Source organism: Sinohyriopsis cumingii, unplaced genomic scaffold (assembly GCF_028554795.1).
Source record: "Sinohyriopsis cumingii isolate HCF-2022 unplaced genomic scaffold, ASM2855479v2 utg000131l, whole genome shotgun sequence".
Lineage (NCBI taxonomy): Eukaryota > Metazoa > Mollusca > Bivalvia > Unionida > Unionidae > Sinohyriopsis > Sinohyriopsis cumingii.
This window is the reverse complement of record NW_028315872.1, coordinates 1,083,589-1,098,169: the sequence shown is the minus strand read 5'-3', so window position 1 is coordinate 1,098,169 and position 14,581 is coordinate 1,083,589. Positions and strand designations below refer to the sequence as shown.

The 14,581-nt window shown below is 38.4% G+C and overlaps 1 protein-coding gene across 1 annotated transcript in view; it reads left to right on the top strand.

The window, feature by feature from the left end:
• Positions 1-14,581, top strand: part of LOC149774810 (uncharacterized) — a 138,986-nt gene that overhangs the window by 31,333 nt on the left and 93,072 nt on the right. The window contains exons 4-5 of the mRNA XM_089944732.1: positions 4,760-4,866; positions 5,442-5,652. Of these exons, the coding sequence (XP_089800858.1) occupies positions 4,760-4,866; positions 5,442-5,652 (318 nt within the window). The remainder of the gene's footprint in view (positions 1-4,759; positions 4,867-5,441; positions 5,653-14,581) is intronic.

The window sequence follows — 14,581 nt, the reverse complement described above, 5'->3', positions numbered from 1 at the left end:
AATAACCTGCTTGTCATCAAGTAGCCATCTAGCTTGTCATCAAGTACCTATCAATCATGTGATCAAGTACCTATCAATCATGTGATCAAGTACTTATCTAGCATGTCATTGAGTACCTATCTAGCTTGTCATCGAGTATCTGTCAATCATGTCATTAAGTATCTATCAATCATGTCATCAAGTACCTCTCTAGCCTGTCATCAAGTACCTATCTAGCTTGTCATCAAGTATCTATCAATCGTGTCATCAAGTACCTATCTAGCATGTCATCAAGCACCTATCTAGCTTGTCATAAAGTGACCTGTTTGTCATTAATCAGCCATCTAGCTTGTCATCAAGTACCTGTCAATCATGTCATCAAGTACCTATCAAGCTGGTCATCAAGTACCTGTCAATCATGTCTTCAAGTATCTATCAATCATGTCATCAAGTACCTATCTAGCTTGTCATCAAGTACCTATCAATCATATCATCAAGTACCTATCTAGCTTGTCATCAAGTACCTGTCAATCATGTTATCAAGTATCTATCGTGTCATCAAGTACCTATCTAGCATGTCATCAAATAACTTTCTAGCATGTCATCAAGTATCTATCTAGCATGTCATCAAATATCTTTCTAGCATGTCATCAAATAACTTTCTAGCATGTCATCAAGTACCTATCTAGCATGTCATCAAGTAACTATCTAGCATGCCATCAAGTAACTATCTAGCATGTCATCAAGTATCTATCTAGCATGCCATCAAGTACCTGTCTAGCATGTCATCAAGTACCTATCTAGCATGTCATCAAATAACTTTCTAGCATGTCATCAAGTATCTATCTAGCATGTCATCAAGTACCTATCTAGCATGCCATCAAGTACCTATCTAGCATGTCATCAAGTATCTATCTAGCATGCCATCAGGTACCTATCTAGCATGTCATCAAATAACTTTCTAGCATGTCATCAAATACCTATCTAGCATGTCATCAAGTAACTATCTAGCATGTCATCAAGTATCTATCTAGCATGTCATCAAGTATCTATCTAGCATGTCATCAACACCAATCTAGCTTGTCATGAAGTACCTATCAATGATGTCATTATCTATCAATCATGCCATCAAGTACCTATCTAGTTTGTCATCAAATGCCCATCTAGCATGTCATCAAGTACATATCTAGCATGTGATCAAGTACCTATCTAGCATGTCATCAAGTCCCGGACGAGCCCCCACCATTGTCACAGAATAGACACCGAGTGGGTCTTTGGACTAAATGAATAAGACAAACACAGTGTGAGAAAGATGGAAATTTATGAATGAATTAATAAAGAAAAATATATGATATAAAAATACAATGATTCTCTCACGCTCTTAAGATACGATTTACTCAAATCACTCTACACAACATTCACACGTCCAAAATAAACCAAAAATCTTTTAAATCATAATGAAGTACAGATCCTAGAAACCTCATGGACTGCACATATGCCTCAAACAGTATTTTACACAAGAAGAGATTCACCTAATCTCGAACATAAATTCTATTAAGATTCAAAATAATCTTAAGAACACAACTAAGATTCAAAATAATCTTATGAACATAACGAAGATTCAAAATAATCTTATGAATATAAAAAAAAAATGCAATTGAACAACAATTGATCTAAACGTATGCTGCTAGACCCCTTGTACAGTTGCATGATTCCTTGGGATGGTCCACACTCTTATCGACCACTTGTACCCTTTATGAACCCACCACGAGTACAGTCATACGTTACACTTACAGACAGCATACAGTACCTTTTTCAATTTGTTACGTCTACGTCCGTGGCACAGACATACGTACATACAGAAACTCCAGATAGCTCTAAGCAACTTCAGACGGCTTCGGACAGCTTCAGACCACTCTAGTCATATTCACAGTCACATTGACAATCACACTTCCTAGACACAATCACAGCGACAGTCACAATCAGCTACAATAACAATCAGCTACAATAACAGTCAGAATCAGCTTCAAATACAGTCAGCTACAATAAAACCAAATTGGTCATAATAATAGTTTCTGTATTATCTCTAGATATATGATAATACTTTAAATCTGCATTGTAATAAATGCATTATTACGCAATAAGACATTACAAACTGAATAAGCTTCGCATATCAAATGAAAATGTAAATTTAACACTTATCCCTATGCCTGGAAAACAATGGAGAGTGTACACTCCTTGACGTGATCCAAAAATGACCAGTGTGGTTTTAGAAATTGGTCTTACTTAAAGCCATAGGAGAGTGAGTACAAGTCGGGGTAGAATACCCGTGCATACCATGTTAGTCATGTTACCTTGTCACAAGTAATCTCTGTGGCTAGGTACATGTTAATACAGTCGCTTACCTGGAAAAACACATTCACCCTATATAACGTTGTACGCATGTACAACGAGAAATAGTCGAATAGTTTTAAGACAAATATCAAGTCATTTCTTTGCCTAATTCTGTGACAGTCATCAAGTACCCATCTAGCATGTCATCAAGCACCTATCTAGCATGTCATCAAGTACCTATCTAGCATGCCATCAAGTGAATATCTAGCATGTCATCAAGTACCTATCACTCATGTCATCAAGTACCTATCCAGCTTGTCATCAAGTACCTATCAATCATGTCATCAAGTACCTATCAATCATGTCATCAATTGCTTATCTAGCTTGTCATCAAGTACCTATCTAGCATGTTATCAAGTACCTACCTAGCATGTCATCAAGTATCTACCTAGCATGTCATCAAGTACCTATCTAGCTTGTCATCAAGTCCCTTTCTAGCTTTGTCATCCAGTACCTATCAATCATGTCATCAAGTACCTATCTAGCATGTCATCAAGTACCTATCTAGCATGTCATCAAGTACCTATCTAGCTTGTCATCAAGTACCTATCTAGCATGTTATCAAGTACCTATCTAGCATGCCATCAAGTACCTATCTAGCTTGTCATCAAGTCCCTATCTAGCATGTCGTCAAGTACCTATCTAGCATGTCATCAAGTACCTATCTAGCATGTCATCAAGTACCTATCTAGCTTGTCATCAAGTACCTATCTAGCATGTTATCAAGTACCTATCTAGCATGCCATCAAGTACCTATCTAGCATGCCATCAAGTACCTATCTAGCATGTCGTCAAGTACCTATCTAGCTTGTCATCAAGTCCCTATCTAGCATGCCATCAAGTACCTATCTAGCATGTCGTCAAGTACCTATCTAGCATGCCATCAAGTACCTATCTAGCTTGTCATCAAGTACCTATCTAGCATGTTATCAAGTACCTATCTAGCATGCCATCAAGTACCTATCTAGCTTGTCATCAAGTACCTATCTAGCATGTTATCAAGTACCTATCTAGCATGCCATCAAGTACCTATCTAGCATGCCATCAAGTACCTATCTAGCATGTCGTCAAGTACCTATCTAGCTTGTCATCAAGTCCCTATCTAGCATGCCATCAAGTACCTATCTAGCATGTCGTCAAGTACCTATCTAGCATGTCGTCAAGTACCTATCTAGCATGCCATCAAGTACCTATCTAGCTTGTCATCAAATACCTATCTAGCTTGCCATCAAGTACCTATCTAGCTTGTCATCAAGTACCTATCTAGCATGCCATCAAGTACCTATCTAGCTTGTCATCAAGTACCTATCTAGCATGTTATCAAGTACCTATCTAGCATGTTATCAAGTACCTATCTAGCATGTCGTCAAGTACCTATCTAGCATGTCATCAAGTACCTATCTAGCATGCCATCAAATACCTATCTAGCTTGCCATCAAATACCTATCTAGCATGTCATCAAGTACCTATCTAGCATGCCATCAAGTCCCTATCTAGCATGCCATCAAGTACCTATCTAGCATGTCGTCAAGTACCTATCTAGCTTGTCATCAAGTCCCTATCTAGCATGCCATCAAGTACCTATCTAGCATGTCGTCAAGTACCTATCACTCATGTCGTCAAGTACCTATCTAGCTTGTCATCAAGTCCCTATCTAGCATGCCATCAAGTACCTATCTAGCATGTCGTCAAGTACCTATCTAGCATGTCGTCAAGTACCTATCTAGCATGTCATCAAATACCTATCTAGCATGCCATCAAGTACCTATCTAGCATGTCGTCAAGTACCTATCTAGCATGTCGTCAAGTACCTATCTAGCATGTCATCAAGTACCTATCTTGCATGCCATCAAATACCTATCTAGCTTGTCATCAAGTACCTATCTAGCTTGTCATCAAGTCCCTATCTAGCATGCCATCAAGTACCTATCTAGCATGTCAAGTACCTATCACTCATGTCGTCAAGTACCTATCTAGCTTGCCATCAAATACCTATCTAGCTTGTCGTCAAGTACCTTTCTAGCTTGTCATCAAGTCCCTATCTAGCATGCCATCAAGTACCTATCTAGCATGTCGTCAAGTACCTATCACTCATGTCGTCAAGTACCTATCTAGCATGTCATCAAGTACCTATCTAGCTTGTCATCAAGTCCCTATCTAGCATGTCGTCAAGTACCTATCTAGCTTGTCATCAAGTCCCTATCTAGCATGCCATCAAGTACCTATCTAGCATGTCGTCAAGTACCTATCTAGCTTGCCATCAAATACCTATCTAGCTTGTCATCAAGTACCTTTCTAGCTGGTATGTTGTTGTTATTATTATTATTATTATTATTATTATTAAAGAAATGCTTATTTAAAGTATTTTTTACTGTTTAATCTTCAGAGATGGCTGAAATTTGGCTTAACGCCATACATTCATGTACACCATCCCCTCAGTCTGGCATCCCTGCTGTGATTCTGGTGGGAACACATGTGGATAAGATTCCAGAGGTGTGTGCATCTATCTATCTATCTATCTATCTGTCTATCTGGTATTTAAAATGTCTATTAGTTAAAACAATTATAGAGTTGGTATAAATTTTTTAAAAATGTTTAATAATTTCTTTCAAACTAGTTAGATATGTGTGTCTGTATTTTCTGTTGAATAAAAGGTTACATTGAGAAACAGAAAAAGACAGGCAAAATGAATCATCGATTGTTTACTTGCTGCATAAATAGTAGCTCGATGCTACATTTACCCGTTAGACTGTTGTATATATTTTATACAAGGTAGTTCCATGCTACATTTACCCATTAGACTGTTGTATATATTTTCTACAGGGTAGTTCCATACTACATTTACCTGTTAGACTGTTGTATATATTTTCTGCAAGGTAGTTCCATGCTACAGTTACCATTAGACTGTTGTATATATATTGTACAAGGTAGTTCATGCTACATTTACCATTAGACCATGATAAGTATATATATTGTACAAGGTAGTTCCATACTATATTTACCCATTAGACTGTTGTATATATTTTATACAAGATAGTTGTATCACAGTTTTTAATATCTTGGATCAGGAACAATTGCCAGCAAAAGGAGTTCAGTCAGAAACACAGGCCATGACGTCTGAAACAGTAGATTTTACCTTGCCAACCACATCAACACATGCTGATACTGTTAACAATGAACAGCCCAGGCCTTCAACCTTCCTTAGGTCAGTGTGGAACTTCCTTAAGGGACGGAAAGTAAAAAGGACAGTAGAGACAGCCACAGGCTCCAGCATGACAGGTAGGTCAAGGGGATGTATGAATTGTATCAATAATTATGTTGTCAGGGTCAGCAGTTTTCATGTTGTCCTTGAAAACATAAAAATGCTTTAAAGCAAGGAAATCTAAATAAAAATGTAAATCTTAAAAAATTGGAGAGAAAAAAAATATTAATGGGGCTTTACCTAAGGACAGTTTCTCTATGGCCTTCTTTAGTTCTGCCACAGTGGGTTTCTCAACCAGTTCAGCCATGAGAAGGAGGTTTTCATGGCATTGATGGCATCATTGGTCACGTGGTTCTCTCTGGATTACAGTTCAGAGTAGTATTCCACTCAATGCTCCATCTGCTTGCCCTTATTGTGGATGGTATCGCCTGTGGCAGATTTCAGTGGTGCTGTCTTTTTCTTTGTGAGACCTATTGCTTTCTTTATGTCATCGTGCATGCCTGTGATGTTTCCAATATCTGCTGTTGACTGGATGCTCTGACAGAGCTGAAGCCAGTATTCATTGGCACACTGCTGTGCTAATCTCTGCACTTTGCTTCTGGTAGACCTGTATGCTTGTAGTGTCTTCCGGCAGGGGGTTCACTTGTATTGCAGGTGAGCACTTGCGATGCTCTTCTGTGGCTGGCATGAGTGTGGCGGAGTTAGCCTCAAACCAGTCATTGTTCTTTGATTGGTTCTTACCAAAACTTTGTGCGGCTGTGCTGTACAGTCTCTCTGATGTGATCCCATCCTTCTTTGGCACTGCCACTGGGAGGTTTTGAATCAAACGTCTTGGAAAGAGCATAGGTGAATTCCTCAGCCTTGTTTGGATATGACGTTTTGCTCACATCAATGCGTGGTTGACCCTCTTGCCTAGAGCGGTGGATCTTCATCGGCTGAAGTTTCATTTTTCAGCACACCAGCGAGTGGTTGGTGTCGCAGTCAGCGGTGTGGAAGGTATGGGTAAGAAGCTCACCTTTTATGGCTGACCATCTTGTAATGATCAAGTCCAGCTGATGCCAGTGTTTAGTCCGGGGATGCCTCCAAGACACTATATGATGTGGCTTTGTCTGAAAGAATGAATTGGTGATGCTGAGGTCATGGTACAAGCACATCTCTAGAAGGCGCTGCCCATTCTTATTTATCTTCCCAGCGCCAAACTTGCCAAGACAGGAGGGCCAAGAGTCATGGTCAGCACCCATTGAAGTCGCCCAGCAAAATCAAGTTCTCTTCCTTGGGAATTTTGTCGATGAGCGAGTCTAATTCATCATAGAACTCGTCCTTGGTAATCTGTGGAGGCGCTTAGTTTGTGAGCATAAACGCTGATCAGGTTGACAGGTCTGGTTGTGGTGTGGAAGCGGAGGGATAGCAGTCTTCCATTTCCTTTTTAGCAGGGTTCTATCATCCCCAGGAGAGTGCTCCTGACAGCGAATCCAACACCAAACCCCTGGCTTTGTCGGTGCTCTTTCCTTGCCAGAAGAACATGTAGTTCTTTTCTCTGAGAGACCTGGAATCTGGTAGTCGTGTCTCCTATAGCGAGGCGATGTTGACCTGGAGTCTTGCGAGTTCGTCATTGATGACTAAAGTCTTTCACACATCACTGATTCTCTGGAGATCATCTGAAAGCCCAGTCAGCATGGTCTGGACATTCCAGGTACCTAGCTTGAGGATTGGAGGTTTCCTTGTTGGTGCAGTAGTTGCAGTCCACTTGTCAGGTACTCGTGTACCTTAAGCCTTACGCACCCAGCAAGGCAGGTGAACTATGGCAGGATGGCACCTTATTGGCTGGGGGCTGCCCAGTTTGAGGTGGGTGGTAGCTGTCCAGTGAAACCTGTTGGTCTCTCCCACCATCAGAAGGAATCCCTGGCATCTGGCTCTACATCAATCGAGCGGTGACTTATAACCAGTAAACTGCCACTTCCCGTGTTGTGTTGCTGCTGTGGAGTGAAGCTGGAGTGTCCTCTCCAGGGTGCAAGCCTGGGCAGGATGATATGGAGAATCAGTTGTTGCCTATGCAGCTGAATCCCCATCTCCATGCAGCTGATGGATCCAAGGGAAAGGACAAGCCAATACGTCATGGCACCAGCTGCGTCGCAGGAGGTGCCGAGATGACAGTGAAAGCAGTGCCAGGTCGCCTTTGGGACACTGTCTCCGGATTCTCTGTTGGGGTTTGGTCCCTTAGCCTTTTCCAGGAGAGGGTATAGTCGCAAGGCAGTGACGGTTTGAAATCGGAGTTTACCTTCTCCTAGATGGGGGTCCACCCAAGGTTAATGAGCCCCATCTGTCCAAAGCATCTGGTTTTGATGCACCAGAAACTTGCCTGTCATACCTTCTCTAGTTAGTTTAAACAGGTTCTGCCACTCGTGAAGGCCTGGAGCTGGATTTGGTTGTCAAAGGCTCTATCAGACGCAAGCCATTGGGGGATCTTTGAGGGAAGTGGGTGCTTATCTCCCACATCCGCTCCCGGCGATGACAACCCTTGGAACCTGCTGTGTTAATGTATAGCAGTGATATTGTTTTAACTCATTATTATACAAATAGATTTTAATTTTCATGTTTTAACTGACTTGTCATTGTCAAACACTATCTTGTTCAGAATTATAGGTCTTGTCAATCAGGTTTTGCATATAAAAATATATTTCACCAGCATCATTGATAACAATGAGATTCAAACATACTGTAGCCATATTTAGGTAACCAAATCAAATTTATAATATTTGCATTATCTCTTTTGGTGCATATATGGCTCTGGCTATGGTATGTTCTCCCCCTCCACCATAAGGCTCAGAATCACTGGATTCCCCCACAATGTTTTTTCTATATACAAATAATTTTTAAATAGTATTTTTTTTACAGCAAGAGATTCATTTGGCAAAGCCAACCCATTTTCGATAATGTATTTTCATTATTATGTTATCAATCATCATATAATAGTTGATCACAGTCTTGAATAAAATGATTCTGCTGTGAAGAAACAAAATAGAGATTTTTGATAAATTTAAATAGAATTAGTTAAAATTAGAAAATTACTCATAGAAAGAAGTTGAACTATTCAATAATGGCATTTAATTAAAATTATAAAATATATGTGATATTAGTACACTATTTGACTTCTGTTTGTAGAACTTTGTGAAGGCATGTTTTTAGCCTGGATAATATGCAAACTTTCTAGTGTACAAAAGTGATAAAGACTGTAACATATTTAGACAGAGTGATAACCCTTTGGTTGAACATTGTAAATTCAAGAAGGACTTTTCCTTTTTAAGTATCTAAGTCTACTAGAGGGGCAAGAAGGATTTTTCCTTTTTAAAGGACTTTTCCTTTTTAAGTATATAAATCTACTAGAGGGACAAGAAGGATTTTTCCTTTTTAAAGGACTTTTCCTTTTTAAGTATTTAAATCTAGAGGGGCAAGATGGGGTAGTATCTAGAGGGGCAAGATGTGGTAGACTTGATCTACTTATGTGTCTGCCTCATTAATTGTTTTAAATGGCAGTTCCTTGGCTCTCCACACTACATTGTGCTCTAGACTAAACAAACCAGGACTGCATGCATTCATCATTACCTAAATGTAAACAGAAGTGAAAATAGAAATGTTGTTTCAAAGATGGCTGGCGTAGAACAGGAAGAAGAATTCCAGTTATCTCCCTTATGCCCTTTATGGCTCGACAAGTTAAAAATTTGACCGTTAATTTAGATCGCCTAATTCAAATCCCTATTAATTCATCAACCTTCATGTCAACTATCCAAAAAATACCTCTGCATAATGCATTGTTCAATGCCCAATCAGTTGGACAACCAGAAAAGCGCACAGAGATAATTAATTTTATCAACGACCAGAATATTGACGACATTTTCCTGACAGAAACAAAGCTAAAAACATCAGGCAATGAGCCCAAGTGTGTGGATCTAACACCCACTGGTTACTCCATCAAGTCGTTCCCCAGTAACTCTCGTGGAGGTGGAATTGCTGTCATCACAAAGAACTCCATGATCAAACATCTTAACCACACCACAACATTCAATTTTCGACCACACATTGTTTGAACTAGTCAAAACCACACTCACGCTGGAGCAAAGGTCAGTCCATTTTTTTTGCCTGTACCGCCCTCCTCCTAATAGAAAAAAGAAGCTGACTGAATCTCTCTTTTTGGAGCAGTTTCCGAATCTCCTGGGGTATGGAAATTCTATAGGTGGCAACCTGATTATTCTTAGAGATTTCAACTTTCACTTTGACTATCACGGAAACCCACACATCAAAACTCCTACATTCCATTAATGTTTTCAACCTCAAAGAATCAGTTAACCAACCCACCCATAAACATGGTCACATTTTAGACTGGATTCTTTATAGACCTGATGATACAATTCTACGGTCCTCCCTGGTATCCCATGAACTTGCATCAGATCACCTCTGCATTATATGCTATCTTGACGTATCAGTCCCTAACCCTCCACCTTTATCTGCTACCAAGAGAAACCTCCGTATGATAAATAGAACCAAACTAATGCATGACATCCAAGAAAACCTAACAACTTGCTTACCTCCTACAGCAGAACAACTCGATAACTGCCTGTGTTCATATTTTGCTCAACAAACATGCCCCAGCTACCAAGTGCAGAGTATCAATTCAGAAGTGTTGTAAAGCTGAAAGGCTTTGGCTTTCCACCAGACTAACTATTCATAAGCATATCTGTGAAGCCGCTAAGAAGAATGTCACAAATACCGTCCATGCAGCAAAATCAGCCCACTACACTACTAAGATCATGGAAAGTTCCAGCTGCAAAGAACTCTTCGAGATAACTAACAAGCTAATGTCAAGGAACAAATCTACACCACTTCTATCAACCTTCTTCCCAATCGACCTTCCGGACATGTTTCCAAGTTTCTTCCATGACAAAGTACAAGCCATTAGAGATAAGCTTGACACCACAATTTCAATTGACTCATCGTCACCATACAATTGGGATACAGAATTTGAGCGGCAACCATTAGCAGCATTTGAACCTGTCTCTATGGATTTTGTACTACAATCCTGATGAAGAGTGCACCAAAGTCATGTGAACTTGATCCAGTGGGGCTTGTACTTTTTACCTCTGTGAAACTTCACATGCAGTGATGTCAATTTCTAAAAATAGCCTTTCAGACAAGGTGAACTGGTGTAATGGCATTCAATGTTCTTTTCCATGATATTATTCGTATTATTGTTCTTACTGAAAACCATGTACCAGACGTTAAATTTGTTCATCTGAATACATGTGCATTCCAATATTTTGTTACAGTGGTGCTTAAGCCTGCAGACTGTATAAATCATATAATCAAATTTGATGAATCTTTCTTGAACACTATAATACACAAATTGCTTGCATTTCATCACCGATAGATATACCCTGAATAGTTCGAGATTAAAATTCCAAGGGAACTGACGACCCCACCCCCACCCCATTAAATAAAACCAATGAAGTACACGTATTCTTATATATGATTCATGTTTTAACATACACACAGAGTGGGATGTATGTAGGAAAGTGACTATTTCTTATATTTTGTTTAGCGCACAAAATTACACTCTGCTTAGTTGATGTGATATTATGCATGTAGAATCTAGAAATGTTTAATATGTATTCCATAAGTTTAAAAACAATGTATTGATGTTTTCTTTGTTTTTTTGGGGGGGTGTGTGTGTATTATGCTTTAGTGATTTTGTTAACCTTTTCTGATTCTGATGTGTTAATCGGTAACAAAGCTAAGAAAAGAGGAGAGAAAATTTATATGTTTATTTCAATGTCCGTTTTACAAACAAATCCTCATTTTGAACAGATAGTTTAGAACATATAAGAATGCACTATGTTCATTAGAGTTATGTTGTTGAAAGGAGCAGTACTGGTTGATTATATTTATACTATGTGAATAATACATTTCCTTAACTAAAAGTTATATACAATTACATTTACCAAGGGAACTGCCAGCCCCCCCCCCCCATTAAATACTGTTGATGAAGTATTTTTATATGTGATTCATGTTTTGAATAGAGAGGAGTGTATATAGTAAGTGACCATTTCTTACATTTTGTTTAGCGCATACAATTACACTATGCTTATTTGATGTGATATGCTTGTATAATCTAGAAATATTACATATATATTCCATATATTTAAAAACAATGCATCAATGTGTGTTTTGTGAGTATTTTTTCATATTCTGATGTGTTAATCTGTAATAAAGTTAAGAAAAGAAATGACAGTTTAGAACATATAAGGATACATTATGTTCGTCAGAGTTATGGTGTAGAAAAGAGCAGGACTGGTTGATTATATTTATACTACGTGGGTAATACATTTCCTAAATTAAAAGATATATTCAATTAAATTTTGTCGGGAGATATAATTTTCTGCATGTATTCATGCAAACAGCAACACAGAAACTGCTGTCCCTAATGACAACAGCCAACCTTAAAATAAAACATATTTTACACACAAGCACTAACTGAAAAGAAAACAAAGTAGATATAAATAAATATTATTGGTTTCAACACATTCATTTGGGACACACACATACATACATACATACATACATACATACATAATATGCACATAGGAGAGTTTAACTAAACGAAGATTCAAACAATACAAACAGAGGACAAAGAAATAAAATGTACACAGTTATTACTGTACACGCTCACATATTATAGTTGATTATATGAAAACATTACAGTGAGGGAAGTGCAAACAAAACAAAACAATTTTGCATATATGTCGCAAATTACTGTGTGTTACTAAGTGTCTCTTGGTGCTTTGTCTGAAAACAGCATTGCAGCAGCCGGGCACAATGATGTTATGGTCTGTTTTTAGCACAAGGTAGATTTAAGTACAAGCGCCATTCCAACATCACTGCTGCTTGAGTGCTTAGATCCAGTATTGCCTTCACTAACTGATGTTATTAATACCTCTCTCTCATCAGGGGAATTCCCATCATTTTTCAAAACTGCCATTGTAAAGCCTCTGCTGAAGAAACCAACAATAGACCATAATGATTTAAAGAACTATCGCCCAGTTTCTGATCTCCCATTCATATAAAAAATCTTAGAAAAGGTTGTTCTATCCCAGGTTGTACCTCGTCTGAATTCAAACAGTCGTTTTAGCAATGTACAATCTGCATATTGCCCTTGCCACAGTACTGAAACCTCTTCTAAAAGTAGTTAATGACATACTCTCTGCTTTGGATAGCGGAAAGATTACAGTCCTCACCAACCTTGATTTGTCTGCAGCATTTGACACCATAATCTTTGATATATTACTTCACCATCTGCATCATGTATTTGGTATTCATGATACAGCCTTACTGTGGTTCAAGTGCTACTTGGTCAACAGGACACAAATTGTATCTGCAAATGGAATACAATCCAGCCCAGTTGATCTATGTTGTGGTGTTCCACAGGATCTGTTCTTGGACATGTTCTTGGACATGTTCTCTTCATTATTTACACTCAGCCACTCTCACGTGTTATAGATATCATCCAGTGTCTCGCCAGTTGTACGCTGATGACACCCAAATATACAAATCTAGCCACCCAACTGAAGTTGATGCTACGATCCAAGTTGTAGAGAGGTGCATTTCTGATGTGAAATCATGGATGACAATGATGATAAAACTGAGGACATACTGATTACAATACAAATTCTTTCTCATTCACATCCTTTACCTCAAACAATAAATATCAGCAATGCCAACATTAAATTCACACAATCAGTATGAAACCTAGGTGTTACTCTGGACTGTACTCTCACATTGCACCATGTCATGAACATATGCAAGGCTGCATATTTGAGCTGAGACACATTAGCTCCATTTGCAAATATCTTTCAGTCAATGCCACTAAAACACTTGTGTGTTCATTAGCACTTTCAAGACTGGTGTATTGTAACTCAATTCTGTCTGGTTCATCTCAATATCTACTGCAAAGACTTCAAAATGTTCAAAACACAGCTGTTCGGATCATACTTAGAGTACCACGATCAGAGCACACCTCCCCGCTGCTCTGTACCCTACACTGGCTATCCATTCGATAAAGGATCAAACACAAAATTTGTTCTCTGTGCTACATTTCACTGTTGGACTCTAGTCCAACATACCTATACGACCTCACCCATGTGTACACACCTGCAAGATACTTACACTCCTCTTCTGACAATCGTATACTCATTATTCCCACTATAAAAACAAAGTTATATGGACAGCGTTCTTTTGCATACCAGGACCCAACAATGTGGAATGAATTGCCCACTGAATTAGACACAAAGACACAGTGATCACATTCACGAGTGCTCTCAAAACTCACTTATTTTGACTGCAAGAAGAAACTTAAAGACCTAATAATGTTTTCTACCTTAAATATTCTCAGCATGTTTTTTTTTCTCTCTATGTTTTCTAATTTCATGGTGTTTGTGTTTGTAATCATATCATATATGTTTTTTATTGTGTAGGTGTTGTTTAATGTTGTAAAGCACTTAGCGCTTCTAAAGATTAGGCGCTATACAAAGTCCTCATTATTATTATTATTATTATTATATTCGATGACATCATCTCTAATATCTAATCTAACAAAGATTTACCAAGATGGTATAAAAATATTCTGTTGGATCTCTGCAGAAACTATCCAGACTATTGACATTAGATAGCTGGTAAAATTTCTTGTATCTTGTATTTTGTAAAGTGGTCTAAAGGGTTTTTTGGATTGTTATGCTGATAATTTATAAGGTAGACAGCAGGGTACCAGCATTATAAAATGAATTAATTAAGTAGTGAAAGGTAATTCCTTGAGCCAGCACACCACACAATATCCATCCTTATTTTCTAGTGGAATTCTGTTTCATCCAATAAGTATTGCAAACACAATCCACATGTTGCTGTTTAGATATTGCCTGAATTTTGTTTGAATGCATCTTTATATTTATCAGAGCTGTTTAC